A 13,414-nucleotide genomic window follows, 5' to 3' on the forward strand; every position below is an offset into this window, starting at 1 on the left:
TGCCATTTCATTCCATAAGCAGGCATTAACTTAACTCTTCCCCCAGCCTTTCCCCCTCTTCATGATCACATTGGGACCAGCCACTATTGGGGAAGAAAAAGCATGTGATGTGCCTCCTCCTCCCAGCATCTAACAAGAAGCTCTGTGACAGAGTGCCTGTCGGGCTGGGCTCTGGATTCAGTGCCAGTGGGCCCTGGCAGGTGCCTGGCTGTGCGGAAGAACAGCATTTACAGCTTAACTAGAGGCGGAGGATGGAAAGACATTAAATTCAGTTGGGAGGGAAGCTAGACAAAAGCGGCTGATTAGGAGGCTGCACGTGCAGGGGCACTTCCTCCTCTGGGAGATGCTGCTGGTCTAGCCAAGCTTCCCTTGAACCTGTAAACCTTCTTGACTAGCTCTGTGTAGACCCTGATGATGAACTCCATGCCTGTAAGTCTGATGAACAGAAGTAATGCTGCCCACAGGGCTGAGCAGGTACGTGGGGGTGGGGGGAGCTTTTCAGGGCAGAAGAGAATTAGAGGGAGGCAGTCTTCGTAACCTTTACATATTTTTGGTAACTCCCCTTTCCTCTCCATTCTCACTCCCTCTACCCTAATTCATACTCTTACCGTTTTACAGTGCTGTTTGCTTCACTGTCCTCAAATATGGTTTTTGTTATGCCTACTCCCTGCTGAAGAACCTATAATAGCTGTCATTTTTCTTCCGAAGTACCGTCCACCTTCCTCAGTTGGGAAATTTAAAAATGCCTCCAGGGACTTCCCTGGTGGTACAGTGGTTAAGAATCTGCCTGCCAATGCAGGGGACACGGGTTCGATCCCTGGGCCGGGAAGATCCCACATGTTGCAGAGCAACTAAGCCCATGCGCCACAACTACTGAGCCCACGTGCTGCAACTACTGAAGCCCGTGCACCTAGAGCCCATGCTCTGCAACAAGAGAAGCCACCGCAATGAGAAGCCCGTGCACCGCAACGAAGAGTAGCCCCCTCTCGCCACCACTAGAGAAAGCCTGTGCGCAGCCAAAAAATAAACAAAATTAAATATAATTTAAAAGCAAATAAATATTTTAAAATAAATTTTTTAAAATGCCTCCATTTACTAAGTGTGCTTACTATATATATACCAGTGTGCTAAGAGCTTGATTTATATTCTACATTTTAATCTGCATAGTAACGCCAGTGAGGTTGGTATTATTTTAATTTTCCGGACTAGAAAGCTGAGGTTCAGTGAAGTTAAGCAAGGTCAATAGCCAGAACAAAGCGTAAGTTGTCTTCAGTCTGACCGTCTAACATCATCTCCCTCTATTTTCTTCTTCAGACTCTTCTGTTCTAATCCAACGATATACTTTGTTCAGGGTCAAGTATTAGAAAACCATAGGCCTCAAATCAACTGTATGACTGTAAGCAAGCTACTTAACCTCTCTGAGCCCCACATGGGGATAACGCCAGCCTCAGAGGTTGTTGTGTGGCTGATACACATTTAAACATATCTGGCACCATGCAGACACTTAAACAAACACCAATCGCCAATATCTCCAAATCCACTTTCAGCTCCCAGCATTCTCTCCTCCTAAAATGTTTCTCACTCCTTTCACCTGGGAACTGACCCAATCTTCAAGATCCAAATCAAATTCTCAGCCCCTAGGAAGCCAGCCAGCCCTGCAACTCTGGCATATATTGACCTTGGCCTCCACTCAGAGCAACATTCTTCTGCAGCCCTCATGTGACACAGAATGACACTCCCTCATTCTGTGACTCGCCATTTCACATCGCCTCAACAGAAGGCAAGAGGGCTTGGCCAGTGTCTTGTTCCTTCTTTGCATCCCTCACCATTAGGCCTTGCTCATAGTGGCATTTAATAAACATCAGTTGATTGATTGATGCCAGGAATACAGATTCTAGCCTCCCAGGAAATAATCTACTTAGGCTGAATACTGATCTAAGTCAAGTGGGCAGATGCGGCCACTGAAGCCTTTTGTTTTACTCAGTCTGGATGGCCTTTGGAAGACATGGAACTTTCTTGGGCCAGTCCACTGTCTCTATTATATAACTGCTCTGTAGCTTCTCTGTGTCAGCGCGTGGGGGTCTGATTCACAATGTGCCCTCCGGCTCCTCTATGCCTCCAGCCAACCAGGGAGATTCAGAATAGGTTTTCTAGAGCCTTGGCTCTCCACATATCTGAAAGGGCAAGAGCCAGAAACTGAGGCTTCAACAAAGAAGCAACTTCTCGCAAGGTTAGATAAACAAGATTTGAATATTTCATCCCTGTTCCCGGTAGAATCCCAGTGAGTAGAGGCAGCACATTATTTTGCTCACGATGGGGACAAAGTATGCTTTCCATGGCTTCTGATGAGTTCTGTGGCCATGCCGGGCTCCCCTGGCCATTTCTGGGTTATATAAATGTTTGATGAAAACTCAGGGGAAATCAAATTTTTATAAGAACTTAATGATAGCCCTTCCAGATGTGTGATGACTTCAACTGACAGCTCATTAACCCTTTACCAGCTGATAGTCTCACCCAGAGACTCTAGAGAAGGCCTAGAAATGAAACACCCACTTCAAACTTCTACGGAAGCAAGAAATAATTGCCCTTAATAAAATGTCCTATTGAGAAAGCTGGGTTCCCTCCTGTCTGACTTGGGTGCACATGGTGTCACAGATTCTCTGCCCACGCACACAGCACTCACAACACTCCATGAGGACAATGCCTGGTTCTTCATTCCTCCATCTGCTCCTGGGGGAGAGAAGCACATTCCAAGGAGCCTGTGGTTCTTAGACTATCTCAAGTCACTTCAGAATATCTTTTTGGTTTTCCTGGTGTGTGTCAGATGCCTCATGTAGATTCCTAAAATCTGAGATTAAATCTTATACTATATAATAAAAAGAAGTCAAGGGCTAGTCCTTGTGTCAATGGACTGACATCGACAAAAATCACTTCTTTCACTTATCCTCGATGCCTTACCACACACTGAGCTTCGACACCGCCAGGAAGGAGGCAGAATGGTGTCCGTAACAGATGGCAATGGACTGGCACAAGATTCATCCCACATCTTAAAGCAAGTTCTGGATACTGGCGAGATCAGAATGTCAAGGGACCCGGGCTCCCCACTCACTCCTGCTCTAACTGTTGGCTCATGGCCAAAGCATCCTTTTGGCCATTTTTATGGCAACAGATCGGCAAGAAAAAGCAAGAAACTAACTGATACATGTAATAACATGGATGCAGCTCAAAAACATCATGCTGGGCAAATGAAACCAGATATAAAAACATATATACTATATAAAAATCCCATCTTTGTGAAGTTCTACAACAGGCAAAACTAATTCACAGTGAAAGAAATCAGAACAGTGGTTGCCTCAGGGTGCGGGATTGATTGGAACTTTCTGAGGTGATGGCAATATTCTACATCTTGATAGAGATGTAAGTTAAAAGGGTATAGGATACTCCACAATTTGCAATTTAACACTTAAGTTCAGTCACTGTATGCAAATTAGATCTCAATGAGAACAGTGTTGAAAGGCATAAAAAGGAAAAAAATCTTGGCTTAGGAAATCACCTTCTTCCTCCTTCTATTCCTTTCTTCCTTCAATAAACACATTATGTGCTCAGCTATTCAGTGAGCCCTATACTTATGTATGTATGTATTAAGATAAAGAGGAGACTTGGTTCCTGCCCTCATGGAGCTTATAGAGACTAAAAGACATTCCTCTGTTCTTAGTGCAGTGGCTCTCAAACATTTTTGACCTCCAACTTAGTAAGAAATACATCTTATATTGTCTCTCTCTCTCTCTCTCTCTCTCTCACACACACACACACACACACACACACACACACACACACACACGCACCCCAACACAATAGTTTCACCGAATAAAACTTAACCTTACTAGTATGATGCACCCTGATATTTTCGTTCCCATTCTGTTCTAGTCTATTCTATCCTAGTATAGTTTATTCATTAAAAAAAATAATAAATCAAACCCATAAAAATTATTTCATGACTCCTCTAATGGATCATGACCTACGGTTTGAAAAAACACTGTCCTAGGGCCCCCTGTGCTTAGCCCTGGTGCTGCAATTAGCCAGTTACATAGAAATGATTTGTCTGTATGTCTGTGAATACCTCTAGGGTAAGAACTACTTTATTCTTTTTGTACCCCTGATGCTGCTGAGCACATAGCTTCATCCCAAGTAATACTTAAGGAACATTTGTAGAGCAGAATAATGTAAGCTTTTTTAAAAAAAAGAGTAATTAATTTCACCTCAGGAAAAACACAAACAACAAACAAACAAACAAAATAAAACAACTTTACTATCCGTGTGGCCTGGAATGCTACCAGCCTGGACTTGCTCATAGTGACCTAGACCCATGCCCTGGCTGAGCAGCACGGAGGCTGGCAGACTGCTTTTTCATGGCACCTCACACAGCACCCTGTGAAGACAGGCTCTTAACAAACTTCTTTTTTTTTTTAAATGATGAGAATAAGAAGCAAAATAGCTTGCTTCTTGGACTGATTTTAAAATACCCACTCACATCTGATGGAGGCCCTGTGACTGACTTAGCAGTAGCCCCTCTCTTCCCCTGAGGTCAGGGGTTTGGTGAAAGGGTAACGAAACCTACCCTGGGGGCAAAAGAAAGAGAAAAGGACAAACCAGTAGCAGAGGTGTGGTGGACCGCCCAGGCTGACTTTTTTATCGAATGTGAGATAAATAGCAGAAATTGAGCACAAGAAAGAAGTGATTCTCTTCCTCGTGCTGAGAACAGGCCTCTCTCCCAACAGTGAGGAGCTGTTCCCCTGAGGAGGAGAAAGGATACTGTCTAGGGTCCTGACCTCCATTGAAGGACAGTGTTCAGATTGGCATCAACAAGCAGAGAGAACAAAGCAGGGCCTGAACAGGGATCAGGGCTCCACTTCCCCAGCAAGACAATGACACCCGGGGCATTAAGGGGCTGAAATCTACTGACTCAAAAAGCCCTGGCTGAAGGGAGACATAAATCTGTATTTTAGAAACTTTCTCCAATCAGCTCCAATGTGAGGCCAGATTTAAGTACCCAATGATCTAGCCCAATTCTTCAGTTTGCCAGAGGGTGGAGGGGAGACAAAGCAGAGTTCCAAACCAGTTCCACGACAAGCCCCGGATCACCCAGCTAGTTACGCAATGGTGAATCTTAGACCAGAACCACACATGACATTGTGAAGTGTGGTAGGTTCATTCACGGAGAAACCAAGGTAGACAGGCAAGTATGTGAGGTCTGGCCAGAGGCTTGCAAAACCCAGCTGCCGCTTGCTGACAGCCAGAGGCAAATATCAGGCCTCGAGAGGAGACTGGCCAGGGTCTGCCTGAAGCCCTGGGATGCTTATGCTGAGTCGGCTGGCTCCAGGCCCCTCACTTTGATGACAGGAGAGAGAGGTGAGGAAGGGTGTGTACTTACGCAGCTGCAGTCAGGGCTGGCTCAGAACTGGGCCAGACTGGAGTTTGCAGGTGAGATCGACTGCAAGACTTAACTATAAGGTGTGAGGAGAAGCAGCAGGAGAAACAAGGCCAAGGCTGACCCATAAGGCCAAAGACAAAACCCTTATCCCTTGTGCCTGCCCCATGCAAAACACATGAGCCTCATATCCTGCTTCTCTCATCATATTTGTGCCACAGTGAGAAGTATGGGTCACATGTCAGAGGCATCTGGATACCTTCCTGACCAGGACTCTAATTTGCAGTTTAACTTTGGGCAGGAACCCTTTTGACCCCTACCTAGATTCCTTATCTACAAATTGGAGATAGTAATATTGATCCCAAAGGGTGACAAGACAATCAAATGAGATAATATTGAGAAATATTAAGTGCTATATAAATATAAGGTATGACATTCTAACACTTTAGCTCTTGTCACTCACTTCTATGGGCAAGTACCTGATCTAAGGTAATATTTCCTAGGAGACAGAAGTGCACAGTGGTTGTGAGCCTGGGTTTAGAAATCAGACCTAGGTACCAATTTTCCCTCTGTCACTTATTAGCTGACTCTGGGTAAGTCATCTAAACTCTCTGAACTTTAATCTGTAACAGTGGAGGTAATAATGCCTTCCTTCCAAGATTCCAGTGAGGACTGAATGAAAAAAATTATGAAGTGCTTTACCTGGTACCTGGTACATGGCAAGCCCCTGAGGGATCCTGGCTACCATCTTCATAATTGTTCTCAAAATGCTTTAAGATGCCTGAGTAACAGAACTGGGGGACTCCTGACCAGATCTTCGAATCCAGGAAAGAGGCGCCCTTGTACCCTTGGCTTTAAGCACTTACATCAATAAGGTCAGACAGGTCGTGGATGTAGTACTTGAAGACAGATGCATTGGTTGCTTCCAAAGCCAGTAAGTACTCATTCCGGGCTTTAATGGCCTTCAGCTTATTCTCTGTATACTTGGCTTGGCGCTGAAAAGGAAACAAAAGTTCAATTTTACTTTTTTTTTCTTTTTTAAAGAGGGGAGATTGTTCTCTAAAAGATGAAAGTACAGCACATTCGAGAACCACAATTGTGCTGCTACTCCCTATGCGCATATGCCTTAAATTGGGTTCTAATTCTGTTTAATGACATTCAAGGGTATAATGTAGATCAATCCAGGAAAGGTTAATGAGGCTCCCTACTTTAGATGCGTGTCCCACTTTGGTTCTATCTGTAAATTCCATTCTCCATCCTTACACCGCGACCCTGAAGGAGGTGTCACTATATCTGCCTCTGAACACCTGACATCTGAAGCCAAACCCTACGGTTCCCCTCCCAGGCTTAGGAAAGGCAACTACTGTTTCTTGTTTGTCTGCTACAGATGCCCAAGTTCTTCCAATACCTAGGATTTCTTCCAGGGCAGACAGCAAGGTCATTAGGCACTAAAGGAACCCAGAGCTTCCTTGTTCTGCTCTCCACAGGGCTTACTGGAAAATTCCCATATCCTCCCCAGCCCCTACAGTTGCCAGAGCCTACACACCTTCTCCTTCATCTTCTCGATCTTCTTCACTGAGCTCCTCCGGACATGCTTCTCCTCAATGCGGACGTTGGATGTGGAGTCAGGGGAGCGTGGGGTCTGCCGGTCCTCCTGCTTTACGGATTTTCCAATTTGCTTCTCCTCCTGCTTCTCCGCCTCCTTTAGCTTGCTCTGAGCACTGATGCTGTCGGCATTGTACATGTGATATGTCTTCATGACCTGTAAGACACCGCCCACCCCCACCCCTAGAGGTCAAGTCAATGGGGTCAATTCTCTGTTTTACAGGCTAAGAGTCTCAGCTGGACCTCTCCCCCATGAAGCAATATCCTCATATCCTTAAGGGCAAAATTCATACGGTTTGGTTCAGCAAACTTTCTATATGAAAGACCACTCCAAAGCACAGGAAAGCAGTATTTGAACTGAGCCGACATGTCTTATTATTAAAATGATTTTACGTCTTCCACCCGTGATCATTTACTTCTATTTATTAACATTTATAAGCATTTCTATTTTATATTGTCCAAGTAATTTCCATCAGTTAGTCATCTCACAAGACTAAGATGGGAAACACCACCACTCAGACCCCAGGAGCAAAGCCTTCCCGGGCTGTTTGGGACCCTGAAGAGGGCAGCACAGCCTGTGGAGTAGCCTATACTTTGGGGACTTCCATATAAAATGGGGAAGAGGAAGAGCTGCAAACCCGCTTTCTACTGGCCTCACGTCCTAGGGATCTGTCTGTCAGCTTTATCCAGATCAAACAGCCTCTCTCACAGCAGCAGCAAGAACAAGGGCAGCTACCATTTACTGAGCACTTAGTATGTTCCTGGCTGTGTGACAAGTGCTACACACACATTTTCTCATTTCATTCTTGTAGCAATCCTGTGATCTAGACAACAACTCCAGGAAGACGGTAAACCTGCAGAAAATTTCAGGTAAGAGCCTAAGAAGGAACAAAATCCACATCAAATGAAACTGGAGTTGCCACAGGAAGGAAGTAGTATCAAAGGAGAGGTCGCAATTTTCAAATTTTCCTTCAAAGCAACTGTCTGGGAGTCTAGTCCCTTTTCCTAATGAGGAGGCTGGAAAGCCTGGGACCTACATTCATTTCCTCCCAAACATACTACTTCCAGCCACCAGGTGCCTGCTCCTTCCTGCTGCAGCTCTCTGTTTCCACACAGGGAGCCTCTTCTTCTATCTGGAAATTAAAAATGCTTGATGACAAACCAAGGAAGCTGAAGTTCAAGAGTGCTGACATTTTGATTCCATGAGAGGGAGAATTAGAGAGTGTAGGGGTTGGGGTGTATATGTGTGTGTGTGGCGGGGTGGGGAGTGACTGAACAACAGAGGAGAGCCAGGGTGTAATACTAATAATAATCTCTATCAGTACACGCTGTGTGTCAGGGGTCTTATGTATGTCACCTCATTTAATGTTCACAACAAGTCCGAAGGACATGCTATTATTTCCACTTTTAAAGATGAGGAAGCCGAGGGACTCCTCTGGTGACGCAGTGGTTAAGAATCCACCTGCCGATGCAGGGGACACGGGTTCGAGCCCTGGTCCAGGAAGATCCCACATGCCGCGGAGCAACTAACCCCGTGCGCCACAACTACTGAGCCTGCGCTCCAGAGCCCGCGAGCCACAACTACTGAAGCCCACGCACCTAGAGCCCGTGCTCCACAACAAGAGAAGCCACCGCAATGAGAAGCCCGTGCACTGCAACGAAGAGTAGCCCCCACTCGCCACAGGTAGAGAAAGCCCATGTGCAGCAACAAAGACCCAACAGAGCCAAAAATAAATTAAAAAATAAACAATATAAAGATGAGGAAGCTGAGACTCAAAGAGATTAACTATCATACCCAAGGTCACACAGCTAGTAAATGAATCAGAATCAGGATTCAAACCCAGGATTGTCAGACCAAAGTCCACATTCTTAGCCACTAAGCACCAGTGTTTCTCCTCTGCCTACGTCTATGGCTGGATTAGTTGGGAGGAAAGGCTAAATTTAGTCAAGAGAGGCTTAAAAAGAGAATCTGGTTTCGTTTATAAATGAGAGTTAGAGCAGTAGGCTCAAATGGGGGCTAATTTGGCCCCCGGAGGACCAACGCCTGGAGACATTTTTGACTGTCACAACATTATCTGGCCCCAAATGCCCATGGTTCTGAGGCTGAGAAATCCTGGGTTAGAGGGATTTTGTGGGTATGTTCCTCTCTTAGCTGGAGGTGGAGGAAAGAGTAAAGAATACTGGGACACTGACAAAATCAAAGTACTTTAGACTTTAAATAATGTCTCATTTTCGATGCAGAATGTTTTAAATCAGCTTCACCTTATTCTGAACCTGACATCATTTCCTATAAGTATAAGACCTACTCTGTATATTCTGTACACAGGAGAAGCAATATTTAACAACTGACAGCATTAAAAACCTTCCTAAGTAATTCAGTCTTTCCAGATTGACTAAAAAGCAAGAAAGACGCATCTGTTATCCTGGCAGAAGAAGGGCAGATAGGAGGCTCCTTTTTCTCTTTTGACCTGAATGTGACCAAGGGATTCAAAAGTTCGAGTGAACAGTTATAAAAGTGAATTGATTTTAAGAAAGTGATTTTTTATTCCATGAAGATGCATAATAAGTAAAGAAGAAACACTATGAATAAACATGAGAGACAAAAAAAAGGGGTCAAAGGAATAGTGTCAACAGGACAATAAATGAAGTAATAAAAATCAACAATTTATATTACTCCTTTAAAGAACTCCCCTAAAGAACTTAAAGAACTTGCTTTAAAAGAGTAAAACACTACCTCATCTAAGAAACTATAAATTCCTAAGGGTAAGCACCACTTCTTTTGTGTTTTCCTTTCTGCATCACAGTTAAGAAATATATACACAGTGGTAGTTTTACAATAAATGTGGTTGCCCAAATGACATAATGACACTGAATCTCTCCTCTTTGCAAATATAGAAGTATAACTAGTGTCTTTCAATTCAGGGGAAAACTAGGTATCCTGAGGCTGAAGCTTGAGTAATTGATGTCAAAACAAGTGGAGAAATAGGGAAGTCAAGATAGGAGTTGGAGAAATATATATAGTGAGGCAAAACAAACTAGGGGAAAAACTCAGAAGTCTAAATTTGCAGTTCTACAAAGGAATTCACTCTACTTTGAAAAACTAAATATTGAATTCATGCCTTTAGCTCTGCTCCTTCCCCAAGCCACACTAGAATAATAGAAAAGAGTTTTTCTATTATTATTTTTTAGGTATAAACTGAGAAAAACAAAAAGAATGAAAGCAGAAGATGAAAAGGGGAGAGGCAAGTAGTAACTGACCTACTGAATGCTAAACCAAAAGTAGGGAGAGGCAAGAAGCAACCAGTAAATCACAGAAGCCCTGAGAGGAGTCGGTGGCAGTGGGATGAAGGTGGAGCTAAAAACAAGAGAAACTATTGAGCACCTGAGAACAGTTAGACTCCCAGACCCCATCCCCTCCCCCTCTGTGGTGGAAGACTAGAGGTTTATTTTCTATGGCTTGGGGACACCAGGCTCAGCTGAGGATAGGGGTACTGAACTTAAAACAGGAAAATTCTACACTGAATGTTGAGATGGCCAGGCCTCTTCATGACTCAGCCCCCAGACATAGGCAGGAGATCAGAAGAGCCTTATCTGAGGAATTTGCCCATCTGATATAAAAGATCTACAAATACTGATATCAGGGCTTCCCCATGGACACAGTCCAGTCAGATCACCCTACAGTAAAGACCACAGTTGACACAGAACTTCCAAGCAGATTTTTAATGTCTCACTTTAAAATATGAGCAGGCAGCAAAAATTACCAAACATTTAAGGAAAATATCTAATGTGAAAGACTAAGACCAAAGCAAACAATTGAGAGTTAACAGAAAGTACACAGTAAGAAGGAAATGTCAAAAATAATCCATCAGTAATATCCCCAGAGAGATCAATGAGAAATGAAAAGACATTGCATCATGAAACAAGAGCAGGATGCAGCAAAAAAGGAATATTTAGAGAACAATAAAAGAGCTCTTGGCGATTAAGACTCAATTCAAATATCTCTCCAAGGAGCCTGACTTCATGCCCTTCTTCTGTGTAGACATGTGAAAGATTCATCACGTCGTATTTCGCTTACTGCTTTGCTTTTCTGTCTCTTCTATTAAAACTAATGCCTTGAGTTCAGGGACATCTCTTACGCGTCTTTGTATCCTTAGTGCCGAGTGCTGAAGACAAACAGGCAGGCAGAGTGGGGGGACTATTAACTGACATTGTTTCAGGGGAGCAGGTGCTAAATTCCAGTCTGAAGTGGCTCTGCAGACAGCTGCTGCACCAAATCAAGGGGACATATATTCACGGGAGGACAGAAGCTTGAAACCTCTGGGGCAACAACAGCTCCAGTGTCCCAACACCTTTTCTTTCTTTCTCAATTCTAGGGCTTCCTTGGCTCTTCCTACTCAGCCAGTCCACGTGGCTCAGTGCCCCCACCTTCAATCCTTTCTATGGGACCTTGCTGGGCTTTTCCAGATACAGCCTCTGAGTATAACTGAGGCAGAGAATTCTGGAGTTCTTTGGGAAGCAGTGTGCTCTGACTTCAAAGGCATTCCTGATTCATCAGTCAGAAAATGAAAACCACTTATGCCATGGCCTGTAAACTAGCCAGCCCATTAGGGGGTAAAAAGCACGTGGAGGAGAATGCTCACTGGGATTGCTCTCTAGGAGCAGCTGTGGCAAGCGGCCCCTGGCACAGAGTGCCAAGTCAGGAAAATCAAAGGCCTTTCAGGCAGATAAAAGGAAGGTACAGAGAGGCAGCTGGCCCCTTATGGTGAGAGTCTGGGCCTCTCGCCCAAAGGCATCTTTATTTGGGAACACCTGGGTCCTGCCCCTTGGATCATCAAGGTTCAAAAATACCTAAATTATCAACCCGTAGGTGATCAGTCTCCCAAAAAGAGGTATTTGTGGGCATTAAGGGCAGATACAAGGTAAGAAGAGCACTGAATATGGTGGGTCTTTGCATCCTTGATTTCCTTTATCCCATGCCCACGAATAACTTCAATTGCTTATAGAGGCCCTTACTGAAGATCAAATAAGGGGAAAGTTCCTTATAAGAAGTCCTCCCGGGCCTCCCTGGTGGCGCAGTGGTTAAGAATGTGCCTGCCAATGCAGGGGACACGGGTTTGAGCCCTGGTCCAGGAGGATCCCACATGCCGTTGAGCACCTAAGCCCGTGTGCCACAACTACTGAGTCTGCACTCTAGAGCCCACGAGCCACAACTACTGAGTCCGTGCGCCACAACTACTGAAGCCCACGTGCCCTAGAGACCATGCTCTGCAACAAGAGAAGCCACCTCAGTGAGAAGCCCACGCACCGCAACGAAGAGTAGCCCCTGCTCGCCGCAACTAGAGAAAGCCCACATGCAGAAACGAAGACCCAACGCAGCCAAAAATAAATAAATAAAATAAATTTATTTAAAAAAAAAAAGAAAGAAAAGAAGTCCTCCCTTGTTCCCTTCCTAACTCCTCTGAGAGAGGCAGAGACACAGAGAGAGTATATACAGCAAGTATCTCCTCAAAGCTAGCATACAATAGTCCCAAGTTCCTACTTGATGAAACCACTGTCCTATATAGGGTGACCGATCATCCTGGCTTACTCAGGACTTTCCTAGGCTCAGCACTGAAAGTCTCATGTCCCAGGAAAGCCTTCAGTTCCAGGTAAAACAAGATAGTCAGTCACCCTAATGCCATGGTGCCTTTCTCAGACTAGTCCTATACTTATCTCACCCTCCAGAAGAAACAACTCACCATTCTATTCTCTGAACTTTCTAATGGCCTATAGAATCTGCAAACTCATCTGACCCTTAACTATAGTCTGATATTTCATGAAGCATGACTCCCCCAAACTCCCCACTCCCAAGGAAATGGAGACACCAGCACATGGAGTATGTGGAGAGTGGGCTCAACAGAGGTCGGGAGCGTCCCCCAAGATCATATAGCTGGTGGAGACTGGGTAGAATCTGCGTTGCCTAATTCAGGAGACTAGTCATTAGACCAGGGTTTGTCAATCTTAGTACTATTGACATTTTAAGCCAGACAGTTCTTTGTTGTGAGGGCTGTCCTGTGCATGATAAGATTTCAGTTGCACCCTGACCTCCAGCACCCTCTGCTCCAGCGGTGACAGTTACAAACATCTGCAGACATTTCCAAGTGTCCCCCTGCATGAAAAAATCCCCCTGCTTGAGAACCACTGCACCAGACTGTTCTTCCTTCTCTGGAACTTTCCAGTGTTCTCTACTCTTTTTTCTCTTCCCATTGCCTACTAGAGGAAAATGTCAAATTTTTGTTTGGGCCTTGGATAGATTCTAAGACTGTGTACTAATTCACCTAATGAAAGGGGACACCAAGCCCAGCCAATTCTTGGTTTGCACACTAATGGGAAGACTTTATG

General features: G+C 44.6%; 1 protein-coding gene across 1 annotated transcript in view; it reads right to left on the minus strand.

Annotated features, from left to right (window-relative positions):
* Nucleotides 1-13,414, minus strand: part of SRGAP2 (SLIT-ROBO Rho GTPase activating protein 2) — a 235,465-nt gene that overhangs the window by 61,662 nt on the left and 160,389 nt on the right. The window contains exons 5-6 of the mRNA XM_082654624.1: nt 6,975-7,190; nt 6,295-6,423 (exon numbers count right to left, since the gene is read on the minus strand). Of these exons, the coding sequence (XP_082510750.1) occupies nt 6,295-6,423; nt 6,975-7,190 (345 nt within the window). The remainder of the gene's footprint in view (nt 1-6,294; nt 6,424-6,974; nt 7,191-13,414) is intronic.

The sequence above is a fragment of the Grampus griseus genome (genome assembly GCF_964374135.1).
Source record: "Grampus griseus genome assembly, chromosome: 1".
Classification (NCBI taxonomy): domain Eukaryota; kingdom Metazoa; phylum Chordata; class Mammalia; order Artiodactyla; family Delphinidae; genus Grampus; species Grampus griseus.